At 46.4% G+C, this 20,143-nt stretch overlaps 1 protein-coding gene and 1 long non-coding RNA gene across 3 annotated transcripts in view; one reads left to right on the top strand and one right to left on the bottom strand.

Annotated features, from left to right (window-relative positions):
- IWS1 (interacts with SUPT6H, CTD assembly factor 1) overlaps positions 1–20,143 on the bottom strand; it is a 41,696-nt gene that overhangs the window by 6,220 nt on the left and 15,333 nt on the right. For both annotated transcript variants that reach the window (XM_029067700.2, XM_029067707.2), the window contains exons 3-10: positions 15,722–16,898; positions 13,221–13,413; positions 12,970–13,027; positions 12,492–12,592; positions 9,848–9,998; positions 4,672–4,754; positions 4,039–4,168; positions 1,943–2,060 (exon numbers count right to left, since the gene is read on the bottom strand). In XM_029067700.2, coding sequence (XP_028923533.1) covers positions 1,943–2,060; positions 4,039–4,168; positions 4,672–4,754; positions 9,848–9,998; positions 12,492–12,592; positions 12,970–13,027; positions 13,221–13,413; positions 15,722–16,898 — 2,011 coding nt within the window. The remainder of the gene's footprint in view (positions 1–1,942; positions 2,061–4,038; positions 4,169–4,671; positions 4,755–9,847; positions 9,999–12,491; positions 12,593–12,969; positions 13,028–13,220; positions 13,414–15,721; positions 16,899–20,143) is intronic.
- LOC120638555 lies at positions 15,133–18,258 on the top strand. The gene is made up of 2 exons (XR_005660263.1): positions 15,133–15,236; positions 17,960–18,258. It is a non-coding gene; the product is annotated as an uncharacterized LOC120638555 (long non-coding RNA).

Genomic DNA, 20,143 nt, shown 5'->3' with positions numbered 1-20,143 from the left:
CTGTTCTAAGCACTGGGGGAGATACAGGGTCATCTGCTTGTCCCACATGAAGCTCACAGTTAATCCCCATTTTCCAGATGAGGTCACCGAGGCACAGAGAAGTGAAGTGACTTGCCCACAGTCACACAGCTGCCAAGTGGCAGAGCTGGGATTCGAACCCATGACCTCTGACTCCCAAGCGTGGGCTCTTTCCACTGAGCCACACTGCTTCTCTAGTCCATTAAGGGTAATCATCATGGGCCTGTCATTTCTAATTCCATTTCTCTTTAGGATCCGCTTGGAGGTCATTTGAGAGTTAAGCACAACAGGATACTAAAAAGCCAAAGGCTCAAATTTGAGGAAATATTTAACCTTCCCTTTTTTGAGCCTTCCTTTCCAACTAAACATGTATCTTGAAAATGTGATTTAATTACCCCACCTTTGAAAATTTTTGATCATTCTGTCGGGTTTTCAGCATTTTACTATGGAACATAAGCAAGCATCATCGATGATATTTATTGAGCGCTTAGGTGTGCAGGAAACTGTACTAGGTGTGCAGTTAGGTGTGCAGAGAAGCAGCGTGGCTCAGTGGAAGGAGCCCGGGCTTGGGAGTCAGCGGTCATGGGTGTTCGAATCCCAGCTCCACCCCTTGTCAGCTGTGTGACTGTGGGCAACTCACTTCACTTCTCTGTGCCTCAGTTCCCTCATCTGTAAAATGGGGATGAAGACTGGGAGCATCACGTGGGACAACCTCATTCCCCTGTATCTACCCCAGCGCTTAGAACAGTGCTCTGCATGTAGTAAGCGCTTAACAAATACCAACATTATTATTATCATTCTTATTACTAAGTGCTAGGGAGAGCACACTACAATAGAGTTGATAGACACATACCCTGCCCACAGCTTTCATAAATAACAGAAGTGACAACTTTAATGTCCCAGACAACGAATAATAAAAGTCAAAGGTGTCTTGACAATCAGGGAAGTGTGCTATTCAAAAATCTCAAAAAGGACAATGGGGATATAATAATGTTGGTATTTGTTAAGCACCTACTATGTATGTGCAGAGCACTGTTCTAAGCGCTGGGGTAGATACCGGGTCATCAGGCTGTCCCCCCGAGAGGCTCACAGTCTTCATCGCCATTCAACAGATCAGGGAACTGAGGCACAGAGAAGTGAAGTGACTTGCCCACAGTCACCCAGCTGACAAGGGGCAGAGCTGGAATTCGAACCCATGACCTCTGACTCCCAAGCCTAGGATCGGGATCTTTCCACTGAGCCACGCTGCTTCCTACACACACACACACACATACACACACACACACACGTGTATATGAGCATATATACCTATGTGTGTATATATATATGTCATACATATGCACACATAATAATAATAATGTTGGTATTTGTTAAGCGCTTACTATGTGCCGAGCACTGTTCTAAGCGCTGGGGTAGACATAGGGGAATCAGGTTGTCCCACGTGGGGCTCACAGTCTTAATCCCCATTTTACAGATGAGGGAACTGAGGCACAGAGAAGTGAAGTGACTTGCCCACAGTCACACAGCCAACAAGTGGCAGAGCTGGGATTCGAACTCATGAGCCCTGACTCCAAAGCCCGTGCTCTTTCCACTGAGACACGCTGCTTCTCCGTATATACATCAATACACACATATATACACACGTGTACATGAGTATATATACACATGCACATATGTATATACATTAATACACATATACATATATACACGTGTATATGAGTATATATACATATGGGTGTGTGTATATATATTATATATATACATATGTATATACATTAATACACATAGACATATATCCGTGTGTGTGTGTGTGTGTGTGTGTGTGTGTGTAGTTTCTTTGCTTTGCCTTCTAAGATCATTTGAACAGATTGAAGGCTAAAAAGAGTCAGACGCAGACACCTGGCTCACAGCGAGGTTTACATACTTATCAATTTTCCAGCCATGTCCTTGTTGGGCCTTGACTCTTTGGGGTGTTTGTAGAGGTACATTACAGCACGACCGATTCCACTATGTTTCAGGGTTTCCTGGCTCACACTAGGTAACTGGAAAACACAAATATACAAGCACATGAGAAAATAACACTCAGCAATCACTGAGGTTCCACAAAACCTAGTGGTCTCGCAGATTGTGATCAGTTCTATCATATCTAAGAATCCAAATCCTCCACTTATTTACATTATTTTAGATTTCGTTATTCGGTAAGCATAACAATATGCCAACCACCGCACTAAGCACTGAGGTGGTAATAATAACCATAATAATAGAAATGGTATTTGTTGAGCACTTACTATGTGCCAAGCACTGTTCTAAGCGCTGACGCAAGACGATCAGATCAGAGAGTCCCCGTCCCACGCTAAGGCTCAGAAACTAACAGGGTCGGTCAGTCATTTATTGAGCACTTTCTGTGTGCAGAGCACTGTACTAAGCATTTGGAAGAATACAGTAAAACAATAAACAGATATATTCCCTGTCTGCAACGAGCTTACAATCTAGAGGGGGGAGACACTAATATAAATCAATAATTTAGAGATATGTATCTAAGTGCCGGGAGGGGGATGAATAAAGAGAAATCAATAAATTAGAGATGTGTACCTAAGTGCTGGGAGGGGGATGAATAAAGAGAGCAAGTCAGGGTGAGGCAGAAGGGAGTGGAAGAAAAGGAAAAGAGGACAGTCAGGGAAGGCATCTTGGAGGAGATGTGCCTTCGATAACAGTAAGAATAACTTTTGAGATCATGAAGGGTCAACCAAGAAGAAAGACTCCCCATGTACAGAACACATGTCCAAATTCAGACGGAAACGGCAGGCAGCATTTCCACCATCACATTCAATGTACGGAAACACTGCCTGTGAGCATTTGAAGTAGGCATAGTTAGAAAATACGGAATTCAGAGAAGTGGATAAGCACTCAAACAACCAGGTTTTGATCACTGCTTCCGCAATTAATGAATATTAGAAAATTTGATGTTTTTAAATTAGCCATGCAAGTTAGCTCAGGCCCAGGCTTTAGACACAAAACCGAAAAACTATAACCGTAACAGTGTTTCGGGGCGGGGGGGAGCGGTTCTGAGGTCCCCACTGTCAAGAGATTTACCAATTACATCAAAAGGCAGGCGGGACAGCAAGTCAAACTATCAGCTGGCAGAAAAACAAATGTTATAGTCCCTCAGGTTGGGTTTTTTTTTTATTTTTTTCCCTTCCCAAGGCTTAAATCCTACTGCACCCTTACTCAGCACAGTGCTCGGGGGAACCCCTACTGCCCTCAAAAAGTTTACAATCAGAGTTTCTAGGAGTTGGACTAGGCCCAGTCCTCCTAGAGGGCAAGGGTTTTGTGTGCGTGCAGGACCCCCTCCTTATGGAAAATCAAGCGTAGGATTTAAAGCATGTCCACTCCACCCACACGCATGCACCCAGCCATCCATTTCTTCCAACGCTGCAGTGAATGTAGATGCACACTGTTGAAATGACATTTCCCAATTCTGTGCCACTAATCAATACACAGAAAAAAACGCACACTGTACCTGCATTCATACCCATAGCCAGCTATTTTAATGAAAGCACATAATTCAAATTAAGGGTTTGGTGGGGCAGGGGAAGAGTGCTGTTCAAGAGTGTTTAAGCGACTGTATTCATTCAATCCTATTTATCGTATATTAAGCAATTAATACTTTGCTCTCTTTGCAATTTTCATACTTGATTGAGGAAAAAATGTACCGTACTAAGTGCCTGGGAGAGTAAAAACAACAACAAACTGTACTAAGTGCTTGGGAGAGTACAAAACGACAACCAACTGTCACATTGTCTGCCCACAGTCTGGGGGGGGCGGATGCTGTTCGGGAGTGTTTAAGTGACTGAACAGATCATTATTTGAGCGTAATAAATGTTAAGGTAGATCTCAATAATACTGAACCCTCAGTAAGCAATTTGGGATAAACGCAGAACTTTAGTGATTTTCGTTTCTCGACAAATATGACCTGATACAAGCATAGAGAAAAGAAGACAGAATCACAGAGCCTCTAACCTCCTGTAAGATCTTTAAGAGCTCTTCCCGAATCTTCAGTGCCGGTAAACTCCTGTCTGGCAAGGGTGAAAGCCATTCTTTGATAGCAGACATCACGCCACTGTCAATAAATGTTTCTTTCAGGTCCTGCCTACAAAGACGAGAACCAAGATCAGTTTCCGGAGTACCAACGAGCCCTATTCGTCAATGAAAAAAAAAAATACATTCAAGTCACCCTGCTCGTTTCTTTCAATTTCCTAGATGATCACAAAACCCTGACTGATTTTCTAGTATCACTCCTTCATTTTATCTTCACTATAACCTCACAGAGCTACCCAACCTCAGTTAATGTACAATTAAAATACAATCTTTTAGACGAGGACATCTTGAGTCTAAGAAAGACAAATTGCCAAAATGATACAAAGTGATGTGTGATCATCTTGGACAGAAAAATAATTGTACCCAGTTCTGAAGGAGAGAAAATGTTTTCAAATGAATATTTTGCTTTCTTTGCAACTGGATTTTCATACTTGGTTGAGGAAGAAATGATCAGTGTGGATTCTTGGCCCACTATGACAAAGAATAGGCAACCGCTCAGATTTTTTGGGGGGACTAAATAGAAAAAAAATAGCACTGAAGGAACAAAATACTTACTTTTTCAGATGCATTACTACTGTTGGTAGTAAAGTTAATTTTTTCAGTGCTGGTTTTTTCTGATTGTTCAGCTGCCTGTCTTCCTGTGGAGTGAAGATTACCGAATAGATTTTTAAGATCCACGTAAAATGGTCTCATACATATTTACAGAAAGGTGGATTGAAGTACTGGTTTTTCCTTCTGACAAACTCCAACCTTTGCTCAAAATCAAGTAGGCGGGAGTAAACCGAACCATTTGTACACAGCCACAAACTGGCCGGCAACAGCAGGCTTATGCTCAATAAGCATACATAGAACCATCAGCATTTATCAAGGTAGCCCTCGCTTCTACGGTGGAAACCTAACTAGAAAGGAAGGAAATAAATTCTTTATTAAGAATTAGTTATGCCGGGGACCCCCTCCATTACACATCAAGAATTTCACTAACTGAAGGAACACTTTAATTCCACCTGTGTGTGGTACCACCGTTTTACAGGTATCCTCTGTCATTTGGATGGAGGAATTCTGTCATTTGCTGGGATATCTGCACAAAGTCATCTAAAGATAAAGGATTCAGCACACTGTCACCTTTGAAGAGTTGGAAAATCATCTCCCTGGAGTTCTGGGTTTCATTGTTTCCAATCGGGAGATGTGTCCACCAACTAAATCTCTTATATTGTACTCTCCTAAGCTCTCAGTACAGTGCTCTGTACACAGTAAGTGCTCAATAAATACGACCGATTCGGGAGTAATTTACTAGTGATTACCAAAGGAAACGGTGGGGCACCGTATGGATTTTTTAAAAGAATTATTATTAAAGAAAGCAAAGAGTCAGCTACCTTTCCAGTAAGGCTGTCTGGATAGGCTGACTTCAAAATTCTTTCCAGCTCTCACGGCTTTAACAAAACCTTGGGATAAAGGAATTGCTTAATATATTAGCAATTTCTTTTAATAGGATTTGTTAAGCACTTACTTTGTGTCAGGCACTATATACTAAGCACTGGGGTAGGTACAAGATCATTATTGTCTGAATGAGGTGTACATCCCCTTGATTCTATTTATTGCTATTGTTTTTGTCTGTCTCCCCCGATTAGACTGTAAGCCCGTCAGTGGGCAGGGCCTGTCTCTATCTGTTGCCGACTCGTACATTCCAAGCGCTTAGTACAGTGTTCTGCACATAGTAAGTGCTCAATAAACATTATTGAATGAATGAATGAACCATCAGGTCCATGTCCATGTCCCTCGTGAGGTTCACAACTTTATCACAGATGATGTAACTGAGGTACCGAAAAGTTCATTTAATAGTATTTCCTTCAATAGTATTTATTGAGTGCTTACTATATTCAGAGCACTCTAAGTTAAGTGACTCGCCCAAAGTCAAGTAGACATGTGGCAGAACCCAGGCCCTCTGACTCCCAGGCCTGTGCTCATTCCAAGGTCACCATTTCTCCAAATTTCAACAACAAATACATTCTATAAAATAATAACGACGGTATTTGTTAAGCGCTTACTAAGTGCAGAGCACTGTTCTAAGCGCTGGGGGAGATACAGGGTAATCGGGTTGTCCCACGTGAGGCTCACAGTTAATCCCCATCTTACAGATGAGGGGACTGAGGCCCAGAGAAGTGAAGCGACTTGCCCACAGTCCCACAGCTGACAAGTGGCAGAGCCGGGATTTGAACCCTGACCTCTGACTCCCAAGCCCGGGCTCTTTCCACCGAGCCACGCTGCTTCTCAGATGTCCCCTTTTACCTAAGTAGAGTTCCATATCCTATTTAACTGATCTGCATTTGAATGGTGTGATCTCAGTTCACCACTGAGGAATTACACGGTCATCATCAACAGCATCTGAGGGCTTACTGTGTGCAAAGTTCCGCCCGGCACTATGAGAGAAGCAAAAAAAAGCTGTCCCTGCCCTGGAGAAGTTTATGATCTAATGAGGGAGACAAGAGGTTCCACAATGCCAAACGATCAATATGAAAACATTGTAATGATAAATATCCTTACACACTCACTTGGCCGTATACAACTTAAGCACTTTGATTCTTACCCCAACCCCAGGTACATACCCTTATCCTCTAATTCCCCTCTACGTAATTGATTTTGATGCCTGTCTCCCTCTCTTCACAGCTCCTTGTACGTAGGGATCACGTCTACCACGCTAATGTATTGTTCTTTCCCAAGTGCTTAATACAGTGCTCTGCACGCAAGCACTCGCTTGTGTGATATCTGACTGATTTTCTTTATGATATCTGTTAAGCGCTTTTTACGTGGTGGGCTAGCTACAAGATAACCGGGTTGGACAGAATTCAGGTCCCACATGGGGCTCGGAGTCTCAATCCCCATCAAACGATTGTATTTACTGAGCATTTACCGTGTGCAGAGCCCTGTAGTAAACATTTGGGAGAGTAAACGTAACAGACACATCCCTGCCGACGATGAGCTTACAGTCAGGAGGGGGGAGGCAGACGATATAAATAAATTAATTACAGATGTGTTCCTAAGTGCTGGGGGGCTGGGAAGGGGGATGAATGAAGCAAATCAGCGAGACGCAGAAGGGAGTGGGAGAAGAGGAAAGGCCTTTTGGAGGAGATGGGCCTTCAATAAGGCTCTGAAGCGGGGGGAGAGTAATTATCTGTTGGAAATGAAGAGTAGGGGCATTCCAGGCCAGAGGCAGGACGTGAGCGAGACAGATGAGACGGAGGTACGTGAGCACGTTGGCATTAGAGGATCCAAGTGGGTGGGGTGGGCCGTAGTAGGGGAGAAGCAGGGTGAATGAGCGACTGAGTGCCTCAGAGCCGATGGAAAGGAGTTTCTGCTTGATGCGAAAGTGGATGGGCAACCACTGGAAGTTTCTAAAGAATGGGGAAACATGGACAATATTTTTGTCCGGGAAACTGATCCAGGCAACAGAGTACAGTACGGACCGGAGTGGGGAGAGAGGAGGCCGGGAGATCGGCAAGGAGGCCGATACAGCACTAAAGCCGCCGAAGGATAAACGCCTGGACTAACGGGGCAGCAGTTCGGCTGGAGAGGAAAGGGTGGATCTCGGCAGTGCTGCGAAGGTTAAACCGACGGGATTTAGTGATCGATTGAATGAGAGAGAGGAGTGAAGGAAATGCCAAGGTTACGGGCCTGAGGGACAGGAAGGACGACGGTGTTGTCTACCACGACGGTATAGTCAGGAGAAGGGCAGGGTTTGGGTGGGATGATGACAAATTCTATTTTTGACATGTTATGGTTGAGGTGACGGCAGGACATCCGAACAGAGACGTCTTGAAGGCAGGAGGAGATGCGAAACTGCAGAAAAGGAGAGGGATCAGGGCTGCAGAGGTAGATTTGGGAAACATCTGCAGAGAGGTGGTAGTTGAAGCCACGGGAAGGAATCAATCCTCCCAGGGAGTGGGTGTAGATGGAGAATAGAAGGAGACCCAGAACTGAACCTTGAGGACCCCCCGAAGTTAGGGGGCGGGAGCGGATGCCCGTGAAAGAGACCGAGAACGAGCAGCCAGAGAGACAGAGGAGAACCAGGAGAGGACAGTGGCAGGGAAGCCGAGGTTGGATAACGTTTCCAGGAGAAGGGGCTGGCCAACAGTGCCGAAGGCGGCCGAGAGGCCAAGGAGGATTAGGATGGACAAGAGGCTGTTGGATTTGGCAAGAAGGAGATCACCTGTGACCACGGAAATCCCCATTTTACATATGAGGTAAGTGAGGCACAGGAAAGTTAAGTAACTTGCCCAAGGTCACGCAGAAGAGAAGCGGAGAAGCAGAGTGGCCTAGTGGATCGGACACGGACCCGGGAATCAGAAGGATCTGGTTCTAATCCCGCCTCCGTCACTGGGTTGTGGGACTTTGAGCAAGTCACTTAACTTCTCTGTGCCTCAGTTACCTCATTTGTACAATGGGGAATAATACCTCGAGGCCCATGTGGGACACGGACTGTGCCCAACCTATTGGCTTGGAACTACCCCAGCACTTAGTAGAGTGCCGGGCACAAAGTAAACATTTTACAAATACCGTCAAAAAAAAAAAAAAAAAGACAAAAAGATGGCAGAGCAGAGATTGGAACCAGGACCGTGCTTTTTCCACTAGGCTATCCCGCTTCTCGACTGACCGTGGGCAGGAGATGTGTCTATCAACTGTTATGCAGGGGATAGAAGCAGCGTGGCTCAGTGGAAAGAGCCCGGGCTTGGAGAGTCAGAGGTCATGGGTTCGAATCCCGGCTCCGCCACTTGTCTGCTGTGTGACTGTTAGAGTCGATTAGACTGTAAGCCCGTCAATGGGCAGGGACTGTCTCTATCTGTTGCCCATTTGTCCATTCCAAGCGCTTAGTACAGTGCTCTGCACATAGTAAGTGCTCAATAAATACCATTGAATGAATGAGCGTGGGCAAGTCACTTCACTTCTCTGTGCCTCAGTTCCCTCATCTGTATCATGGGGATGAAGACTGTGGTGCGCCCTACGTGGGACAACCTGATTACCTGTATCTACCCCTGCGCTTAGAACAGTGCTTGTCACGTAGTAAGCGTTTAACAAATACCAACATTATTATTATTATTATGCTGTACCCTCCCAAGCACTTGGGTATGGTGCTCTGCACATAGCATGCGATGAACACCACTGACTGATCGATTAATGTGTGCTAAAGTGAGGGGCGGGGTAGCACGGCCAGGAGATGGTGACTTCAACGGATGTTTGCGTTATTAAAAATTAGATGAAGAGCAAACTCCTTTCTGAATAGCTAAGAATTCCAAACTCACAGCTCCGCTTGACCATGTCCACTTACACATTAGGAATTCAAGTGTTCTGGATGCTATAATAATAAAGGTGGTATTTCTTAAGAAGCAGCGTGACTCAGTGGAAAGAGCCCGGGCTTGGGAGTCAGAGGTCATGGGTTCGAATCCCGGCTCTGCCCCTTGTCAGCTGTGGGACTGTGGGCAAGTCACTTCACTTCTGTTACCTCATCTGGAAAATGGGATTAACCATGTGCCTCACGTGGGACAACCTGATGACCCTGTATCTCCCCCCGCGCTTAGAACAGTGCTCTGCACATAGTAAGCGCTTAACAACTACCAACATTATTATTAAGTGCTTACTACGTGCCAGGCACTATTGTTCAATTTGGATGTGTATCACTTTCCAACCCCATGAGAACCAGGGATTAAAATGACTTCACCCCAGGAGTTTGAGCTCTCACCTCAGCGGCTTCATTCATCTTTACAATCATGGCGCTAACTACGTCATCCGCGTCACTAATAAAAGTTCCCCCGTCGCGGTTCCGTCTGCGCTTGCCGCTCATACTCTTCTTTCGCTGTAACATCATCTCGAAATCGGACATGAAGTCCATACTGAATAGTGAAGAAAGGAACAGAGCATGATGAAAAACTGATCGGGCCACGCCTTCCCTTCAGCGTCCCATCGGCGAGTAAACAGACGCATCTGCTGTTATTTCAAATTCAGAGACGCGCTAATTCTGAGATTCTTCTTTAAAAACAATGAAAGCTTCTGGCCATCCAGGTACGGGGTTTCCCAAAGTGACGCTACATTTTGCGGGATATACCTTTCCCGATACTGAAACTGCGGTCCCCTGCGTTTTGGAAAACGTATATTTTCACAGAAGTCATGCCACACAGGGACTCATTAGTGAAGGTTTACAGCCAGGCAATCTTAAAAAGGTTCCTTGGAAGACACAGATGGTTTTTTTGTATCCAGTGGGAACACAATGACGATACTCGCCTCCCAGATCTGGAGCCAGATTATCCACCAATTGCTGGCTCAACCAGAGACCTAAATTCAAGCCTCCAGACCGAGTCATTTGGAGAAAACTGGCCCGATGACGTCACCTTTGATCTTGACAAGAGTGACAGCTCCTTTCGTGACAAATCGGGACCGAGCCTGGAGTCGGGTAATATAAGACCAGCACAGAGTCGAGGCTAGGCGTTACGATTCTTTCCCCCGTCACCAGGCACTCTGGAGGAAACGGATTTTTCACGCTCTTCAACTCGGCAGGCAAATGATGGTGATGGTGGTAATAATGATAAGGTTGGTATTTGTTAAGCGCTTACTATTTGCAGAGCACTGTTCTAGGCGCTTGGGTAGATACAGGGTAATCGGGTTGTCCCACGTGAGGCTCACAGTTAATCCCCATTTTACAGATGAGATAACTGAAGCACAGAGAAGTTAAATGTCTTGCCCAGTCACACGGCTGCCAAGTGGCAGAGCTGGGATCTGTTAAGCGCTTACTACGTGCCAGACACTGTACTAAGGGCTGGGATGGATACGAGCAAATCCATCTGGACACAATCCCTGTTCCACGTGGGGCCTCACAGTCTCAATCCCTGTTTTCCAGATGAGGTAACCAAGACGCAGAGGAGTGAAGTGACTTGCCCAGGGTCACCGAGTGGCAGAGCTGAGATCAGAACTCATGACCTTCTGACTCCCAGGCCCGGCCAAGTGAAAATACAGGAGAGAGCTGGTTTCGTGGTCCCAGTTTTCTTTTGGTTAGAGAAAAAAGAATCCACTAGCCAAATGCAACGAGGCAAACGCCTGACCAAACCAAGTGGGATTCGCCCACCCGACTTTCAACTATCCCAGGCCAGGGACGGCCAAGCCACGTGACCCGAGGAGCCGCAAGGTGCGGATCAAAAATAATTCCTTTAACCAGGACGGCTGCTCGCGGAGAGCAGGTTTTCAAGGAGGGAGGACGATGGCGTCAGTGGCAGCAATAAGCGAGACACTGAGCTAAGGTGGGGAGCTGGGGCAGGGCTGGCCCAGGGCACCCACCGCCCTCACCCGAAGGATCGGCCCTGCGGCAAAATGCAGGGGTGAAATAAACTGCCAGTCGCTTAAGCAGCAGCGTGGCACAGTGGAAAGAGCCCGGGCTTGGGAGTCAGAGGTCGTGGGTTCCAATCCCGGCTCTATTTGTCAGCTGTGGGACCCTGGGCAAGTCACAGTGTCTCTGTGCCTCAGTTGCCAAATGGGGATGAAGACTGTGCGCCCCATGTGGGACAACCTGATCACCTTGTATCTCTCCCAGTGCTTAGAACTGTGTTTGGCACATAGTAAGCGCTTAACAAATACCAACATTATTATTATTATTGTACGAGCAGCGCGGTGCAGTGGATAGAACACGGGTCGGGGCGTCAGAAGGTCGTGGGCTCTAACCCCAGCTCCCGACACCTGTCTGCTGTGGGACCTCGGGCAAGTCATTTCACTGTGCCTCGGTTCCCTCATCTCTAAAATGGGGATTGAGACTGAGCGCCCCACATGGGACAAGGGCGGGGTCCAAATTGATTAGCTTGTATCTACCCCAGTGCCTGGCACATAGTAAGCGTTTAACAAATAACACTATTATTATTAGCAGTAGTATTATAAAAGCTACAAGGGGATCGTTAGTTGCAGGTTGCTCTAATCTTTGGTCCCCATGTTCAGTTTTTGCCCATATTGACATCTAGCTTTGGACCTTGGGCTCAATTCTGCAACGGCAAGAGGAGTTCACGGCTAAGCCAGTCCTGGGCTGCAACCTCCCACTGAACAGCTTTGTGGAGTTGACAGAGTTTCCCGAACTCTAATTCTATGCTTAAATACCGACGACTACTTTACGCTTCCAGAGGCTTACAAACCTAAGATGCTAGGCCAGAATCACGTAATTATAAGAACAATCTAAAAAGAACGTGTGTGTTTGCCCAGAAAAAAAGATCAAAAGAGGAGAAACATGGAAGTCAAAAAGAAACTGGAAAAAAAATTAAATTCAGAGCAGGATAAAAAAAAAAGCTAGGGGATCCTTTCCCTTCAATTTTTGAATTCCTTCATGACACTGTTCTATCTGCATGCAGACTTACTGTTTTCCTCTTTTTATGTTGTCATCAGAATCTGAATCATCTGCTGCCTCTTTCATTTGTGTTTCACCTTTTGCTTCTTCCAAATCTTCCTGGTTAAAACCCTACATGAAAGGCAACAGCGTTAGCCAAGTTGGCCCAAATGACCACATCCTGCTATTTACCACTTACATTTCTTTTAATAGAGAGTGAGTCTCTTAGGACCAAACTACCCACTTTCAGCTTTACCAAAGACGTCACAAAAATGTGTATGATCACACTAAAAAAAGGAAAAAACAAATCAGGCATGAAAAATCCAACAGAGATGATTCCAACAGACTATTTAGATGGTCAAGAGCAAAATATAGGATGAAAATTTCACTGCACTAGCAGGTCTCTGGATAGCTGGATGAATCTTTTCTTTGAAAGTTTTTTAAAAAAATGAAGCGAGGATGTGTAGAACTTACAGGAATTTTTCCTACATTAGTCACATTACACTTACGGTAAACTCTTCCTCCTCTTCATCACCAGATTCTCCAAATATATCGGCAATCAGGTTCCTATAAAGAAGATAAGAGGGGTGAGAAGAGTTACGGTTGCTTCTCCCCAGTTTCAAAAAGAAACCAAAACTCCACTCCCATCCGATATTCCATTTCACACGGAGAAACCCCAACGCGAATTTCAAACCACGAAGCCCCTGAATGTGACACTCTTCATAAACCTTTCGGATCCCCCATTTATCCGGGTGCTTACTCTTCTTCGTTCCCTGACTCGCTGTCACTCCCGAAGAGGTCTTTCTCTTCATTCTTCTTGCCGGACTCCTCTTTACCGTCTTCCACTTCGCTATCTGACGCTATGGCTTTTTTATTTCTCTGGTCAGATTTCTCCGATGCTGCATCGCTAGCAGAGTCCTCCGCATCTGACACAATGCGTCCCTTCTTTGCAGCTGCCAATAAACAAGACAGTGTCATTACATATAGCAACGGGCCTATTTTACTGGGCACGAGGGGGCAGGGAGGCAAATATCGCCATTTCTTGGGACCCGGGGGCCTAGGAGTCATCGAAGATCATCTTCAGATGTCTGAGGTCACCAAGCCCACAGAGAAGATGCTCACGAGATCAGTGTCCTACCCTGATTCTTTATAGCCTTCACTCTGTTCAAATGACCTTAGAAGGCAAAACAAAATGTATATATCCCCTTTGTCTTTTTGAGATTTTGAGTAGCCTACTTCCCTGTCAGGACTCCTTCGACTTTTATAATTCGTTGACTGGGGCATAAAGTCGTCACTTCTGTTACTTACGAAAGATTTCTCTTGACGACGTTGTTCTGTTCTGTTTCGCTTTGCCGTCTGTCTCCCCCGTTTTGACTGTGAGCCCGTCGTTGGGCAGGGATGGTCTCTCTCTGTTGCCGAACTGTACATTCCAAGCGCTTAGTACAGTGCTCTGCTCATAGTAAGCGCTCAATAAATACTATTGAATGAATGAATGAATGAATCCAATCGCTCGATCGTATTTACCGAGCGCTTACTGGGTGCAGAGCACTGAATTTAGGGGCTTAACATAACAGAGTTGGTAGACATGATCACTGCCCGCAACGAGACAAACAGCATGGTCTAGGGGAGAGATCACGGACCTGGGAGGCAGGAGGATCTGGGTTCTAATCTCTGCTCTGCCACTTCATTCATTCATTCATTCAATCAATCAATCACATTTACTGTATGCAAAGCACTGTACTAAACATTTGGAAGAGTACAATCCAACAACCACCAACCACACTCTGCCCCACAGTGAGTTCACAGTCTAGACGGGGAGACAGACATTAATATACATAAATAACACATAATAATAATAATGATAATGTTGGTATTTGTTAAGCGCTTACTATGTGCAAAGTACTGTACTAAGTGCTGGGGGGAGACAAGGTGATCAGGTTGTCCCTCATGGGGCTCACGGTCTTCATCCCCAGTTTCCAGATGAGGGAACTGAGGCCCAGAGAAGTGAAGGGACTTGCCCACAGTCACACAGCTGACAAGTGGCAGAACTGGGATTCGAACCCATGACCTCTGACTCCCAAGCCCGGGCTCGTTCCACTGAGCCACGTTGCTTCTCTGTTTTTCTCTCTCTATATATATATGTGTGCTGTGGGTATGGGAGGGAGGATGAATGAAGGGAGCAAGTCAGGGTGCCGCAGAAGGGAGAGGAAGAAGAGGAGGGTTTAGTCAAGGAAGGCTTCTTGGAGGAGATGGGCCTTCAATAAGATTTTGAAGTGGGGGAGAGCAATTATCTGTCTGATATGAGGAGGGAGGGCATTCCAGGCCAGCGGTAGGATGTGGGCGAGAGGTTGGTGGCAAGATAGACAAGAATGAGCTACAGTGGGAAGGTTAGCATTAGAGGAATGAAGTGTGAGGGCTGGGTTGTAATAGGATTGTAATGAGGTGAGGCAGGAGGGGGCGAGGTGATTAAGTGCTTTAAATAATAATAATATTGTTGGTATTTGTTAAGCGCTTACTATGTGCAGAGCACCGTTCTAAGCGCTGGGGTAGATACAGGGTCATCAGGTTGTCTCACGTGAGGCTCACCGTCTTCAACCCCATTTTCCAGATGAGGTCACTGAGGCCCAGAGGAAGCGAGGTCACCCTCGGCTAGTGAGGGGGAGGCAGGGGAGGGACCAGGGAAAGAGGTTGAGAAGAACTGGCCAGAGAGGCGGGAGGAGAACTAAGAGAAGAGCAAAGGCTAGACGGTGTTTCCAGGAGGAGGAGGCCGTCTAAGGTAACAGAGCCGGCCGGAAGGTCGAGGAGATGAGGACGGAGAAGAGTCTGTTAAATCTGGGGCGGAGGAGGCCACTGGTGACCTTGAGGATTGAAGGTGTTGGTCAGGGAGGTCGCGAGTACCTTTGTTGTGGCTTATTTCTGTTTGTGAAATGAAATCTTACCACCTGGCGTTCTCTCTAGCCCTACTGAGGTCAAAGTCCAAGGAAAAAATGTCACCGATTCAACTATCAACCTATCGAGTTTTATGAACTCATCATCCTATCAAGGTTTAACTGCAGAGTAAGCTCTCTGGCAACAGGAGTCCTTCGACTTCAATACTTGTTGCCCATTACGGGAGAAGCTCGCAACGAGCTCCTTTTCAGACAAGCCCGGACACATCAGGAAGAAAGGCAGGAAACAAGACTAAGGAAACAGAACCAACGTTTCCACCTAAATCAAAGAGACGTCGTCCCATCCGAAAGTAAACCGAAACCATTTCCTTACGTGTTTTCTCATCTTCGCTATCCGAAAGAACGGCAGCTTTCCTCTTCGCTACTTTCTCCTCCTCCTTCCCCCCTTCCTCGTCACTGTCGATCTTCTGCCTCTTTGGCTCTTCGTCTTCACTGTCAGAGGTGTTGAGTGTTTTCTGCTCCGGTTGGCTATCAGAACGATAAGAATCGTTTACCATTTCTACCGCCTCGCTTTTGTTTTCTCGGTCGCTCTCATCGTCTGACTCGATTTTTGGTCTGTGCCTGGAAACGGCTTCGTTTTCCGAGTCACTGATGTGATTTTTCTGAGCTTCCTCGCTTTCAGAGTCACTGGCTAGGGGCTTGGGGGGCTCTTCGGTTTCTGAATCACTGGCCTGGCGCTTTGGCGGCTCCTCGGTTTCAGAATCACTCGCAGGATGCTGTGAGGGCTCCTCGTTTTCAGAGTCACTGGCATGTTTGGGAGCATCCTCAATTTCTGAGTCACTGGCAGCGCCTTTCTGGAGGCCCTCATTGTCAGAGTCACTGGCGGGACCCTTCTGAGGGTCCTCGTTGTCCGAGTCACTGGCGGCACCCTTCCGGAGGTCCTCGATGTCCGAGTCGCTGGCGGGACCCTTCCGGGGGTCCTCGTTGTCCGAGTCGCTGGCGGGACCCTTCCGGAGGTCCTCGTTGTCCGAGTCGCTGGCGGGTCCCTTCCGGAGGTCCTCGTTGTCCGAGTCGCTGGCGGGACCCTTCTGGAGGTCCTCGTTGTCGGAGTCGCTGGCGGCACCTTTCTGGAGGTCCTCGTTGTCAGAGTCACTGGCGTGGCCTCTTTGGAGGTCCTCATTTTCAGAGTCACTCGTGGGGTGTTTGGGAATATCTTCATTTTCGGAGTCACTCGCACGGCCATTCAGAGGGTCTTCGATGTCCGAGTCGCTCGGAGGCGGCTTCCGGGTCTCCTCGTTTTCTGAATCACTTGCTTGATGAATGAGGTCGTCGTTTTCGGAGTCACTCGCGTGATGATCTGCAAGATCCTCGATATCAGAATCACTGTCCTTATGCCTGAGGGGCTCCTCATTTTCAGAATCACTATTGTGATTAGGAGGGTCCTCGTTTTCTGAATCGCTGTCTTTTTGCCGGGGAGGGTCCTCACTTTCCGAGTCTGTCACGTGGTGGCTTTTGGTATGCCCGTCGTCTTCTCTATCACTCTGCTCGTTCTGAAAGAGAAGAAAATCTGGTAAAAATAAAACCCAAATGAGTTCACGAAGATTCACGATAAAGAGCAATTTTTAAGTATCACAACGTAATTATTTACTGACATGACTGAGAATGATTGATATTATCATAAGGAAAGACGATTCAAAAATGATTAAAAAAAAAAAGCTATGAGAACAAAAGATGAAAATAGTACTCTCCAAATCCAAGGCTAATTCTGCTAATAACAGGCCTTGTTTTATTCTCTCTTTCATCAAGATAGCCTATTACACCCACTTTCCCGTTGAGAGAACGGTGGCGTTCATTTCCTCCAGTTAAGATACAAAAGGAGCAAAAACCCACAAAGCAACTCTTTCAGAATCTGACTTTCAGATTTCATTGGCAGGTAATTATCACATCCCCAAACTCCAAATTCTAACAGAAGCCACCTCTCCCTCCCCCAAACCTAGCAGAACCGCACAGTGAGAATTAACTCAAAGTCATACCTCTTTACTGCCCTGATTCAAGGGAGATGTTCCCAATTTAAGCACCTAAGTGTAGTTTCATAGCCCTGAAAAATGATAAGGTTAAACAATCTCACTGCTCCGGTCAAGCTTATTAGTGTCTTTCAAATTTCCAAGTGTTTAATATCTTAGCGCCCATTCACCGGAAACCCTATGACCTGTTGAAAATCACCATGTTCCAAGAGGCGGTAGAGCGGCAAAGGGAGCGAGACACAGAAGCTCTTTGTGGGCAGGGAACACGTCTACCAATTCTCTTCTATCGCGCTCTTCCAAGCCCTTAGTACAGTGATCTGCACACAGTTAAGTACTCACTAGGTACCATTACCTGATTGATTGACATGGTCATTCTGCAATCTACAGTGCTCTGCGCTCAATAAATAAATAAAGTCAATAAATATGACTGGCTGACAATCTGAAGGATTGGTTAGTGCTCGCCATATCCCACTACGGTACAACATTACTCTGTGTTTTGTCATTCCGTTTCTCTTCCTTGCCTAGGAACGATATTCCTCCCTTGATACTGGCTCATACTGCACTGATTCACCTATGTATTGTTTTAGGTTCACTCGTCACAGAAGCATCTCCAGAAAAGAAGCGATCTCTCCTATTTATGAGCTCAACCAGGCAGTAACGCGGTTCCTTCAAAATTCTCCGGTGCCACTGTTCGGAGGCCAACGGCCGGACGGACCCTTGATTAAGCCGAACTGCCGCGCGGGCTCCGGATGTAAAATCCCGGGCAGTCGTGAGATGATTAAGGCAATGCAGATGAAGAAAAACCTAGCAAACCTGACAATTCGAACTGCCTAAGAGAAAGCTGCAGAGATAAAACGAGAAACAGAACATGACCTTGTTGAAGGCACCCAGCGTGGCTTAGTGGAAAGAACACGGGCTTGGGAGTCAGAGCTCATGGGTTCTAATTCCGGCTCCGCCACTTATCAGCTGGGTGACTCTGGGCAAGTCACTTCACTTCTCTGGGCCTCAGTTACCTCATCTGTAAAATGTTTTGTTTTGTTCTGTTTTGCTTTGCCATCTCCCCCGTTTATTCATTCAATCGATAGTATTTATTGAGCGCTTACTATGTGCAGAGCACTGTATTAAGCGCTTGGAATGGACAAATCGGCAACAGATAGAGACGGTCCCTGCCCTTTTACAGTCTACTCGGGGGAGACAGACAGACAAGAAAAATGGCAATAAAAAGAGTTTAGACTGTGAGCCCATCACTGGGCCGGGATCATCTCTATCTGTTGCTGAATTGTCCATTCCAAGTGCTTAGTACAGTGCTCTGCACATAGTAAGCGCTCAGTAAATACTATTGAATGAATGAATTGTATCTACCCCAGTACTTAGAACAGTGTTTGGCACCTAGCGAGCGCTTTACAAATACCAACATTGGTATTATTATTGTCCCACCTATAGCCAGAGTCAGAAACAGCAAGAAGACCAGCTACAAGTTTCAGTGTGTCCCCTCTCTTCCTCCTCTCCACCCTTCTCACTCCTTCATCGCTGGGAGGCCAGGGGGTGGCAGGGTGAGCGAGGAGTAAGAGCGCAGGCCTGAGAGTCAGGAGTTCTGGGTTCTAAAAATCCCTGCTCTGCCACTTGTCAGCTGTGGGCAAGTCACTTCTCTGGGCCTCAGTTCCCTCATCTGTAAAAATGGGGATTAACCGTGAGCCTCACGTGGGACAACCCGATGACCCTGTATCTCCCCCAGTGCTTAGAACAGTGCTCTGCATATAGTAAGCGCTTAACAAATACCAACATTATTATTAAACCCACCTCTGCACTCGCCTGCTGTATGACCACGGTGACTTAACTTCTCTGTGCCTCAGCTGCCTCGCCTGCAAAATGGGGACTAAAATCAATCGTACTTATTGAGCACTGTTATCCTTCCCCTTCAAGCCGTGAACCTCCTTGAGGAAAAGGGACTGTGTCTGACCAGGATCTCGCGGATCTATCCGTGCGCTTAGTGCAGACGGCATATAGCAAGCGCTTCACAAATACCACAATTATTATCGTTAGCTAACACCGATCCGGCCATCGGAAGAAAAGTTTTATTTCTCTGGATTACTTTTTCTCTTTGTCTCTCATCTTCCATTCCTCCTAACAAGTATCAGTTTGAATCTTCTGAGCCCCTTAGAGGCTCTAAAAATTGAATGCAGTTTGGGAAAATCTGCCCCTGAACACCAAAAACAACCCCGCACGCTCCGCTCCTCTGCCGCTCACCTCCCCACGGTCCCCAGTTAGCGCCTATCCCGTCGACCCCCGGCCCACATCCTTACGCTGTCCTGAAATGGCCTCCCTCCTCACTTCTGCCAAGCTATACCTTCTCCCCTCTTCAAAGCCCAAATGAGAGCTCACCTCCTCCAAGAGGCCTTCCCACACTGAGCTTCCCCTTTTCCCTCTGCTCCTTCCTTCTCTGCCCTCCTTCACCTCCCCTCTGCTAAGCTCCCTTCCCCCCCCCCACCCCCTTCCCTTCCCCTCAGCACTCTGCTCATTTGTATATATTTTTTATTACCCTATTTATTTTGTTAATGAGGTGTACATCCCCTTGATTCTATTTATCGTGTTTATGTTGTTTTGTTTTTGTCCATCTGTCTCCCCCGATTAGACTGTAAGCCCGTCACTGGGCAGGGATTGTCTCTATCTGTTGCCAAATTGTTCATTCCAAGCCCTTAGTACAGTGCTCTGCACATAGTAAGAGCTCAATAAATACTATTGAATGAATGCTAAAGTAATAGCAATAGCAA

Source organism: Ornithorhynchus anatinus, chromosome 1, assembly GCF_004115215.2.
Source record: "Ornithorhynchus anatinus isolate Pmale09 chromosome 1, mOrnAna1.pri.v4, whole genome shotgun sequence".
Classification (NCBI taxonomy): Eukaryota; Metazoa; Chordata; class Mammalia; order Monotremata; family Ornithorhynchidae; genus Ornithorhynchus; species Ornithorhynchus anatinus.
This window is presented reverse-complemented; position numbering and strand designations above follow the sequence as displayed.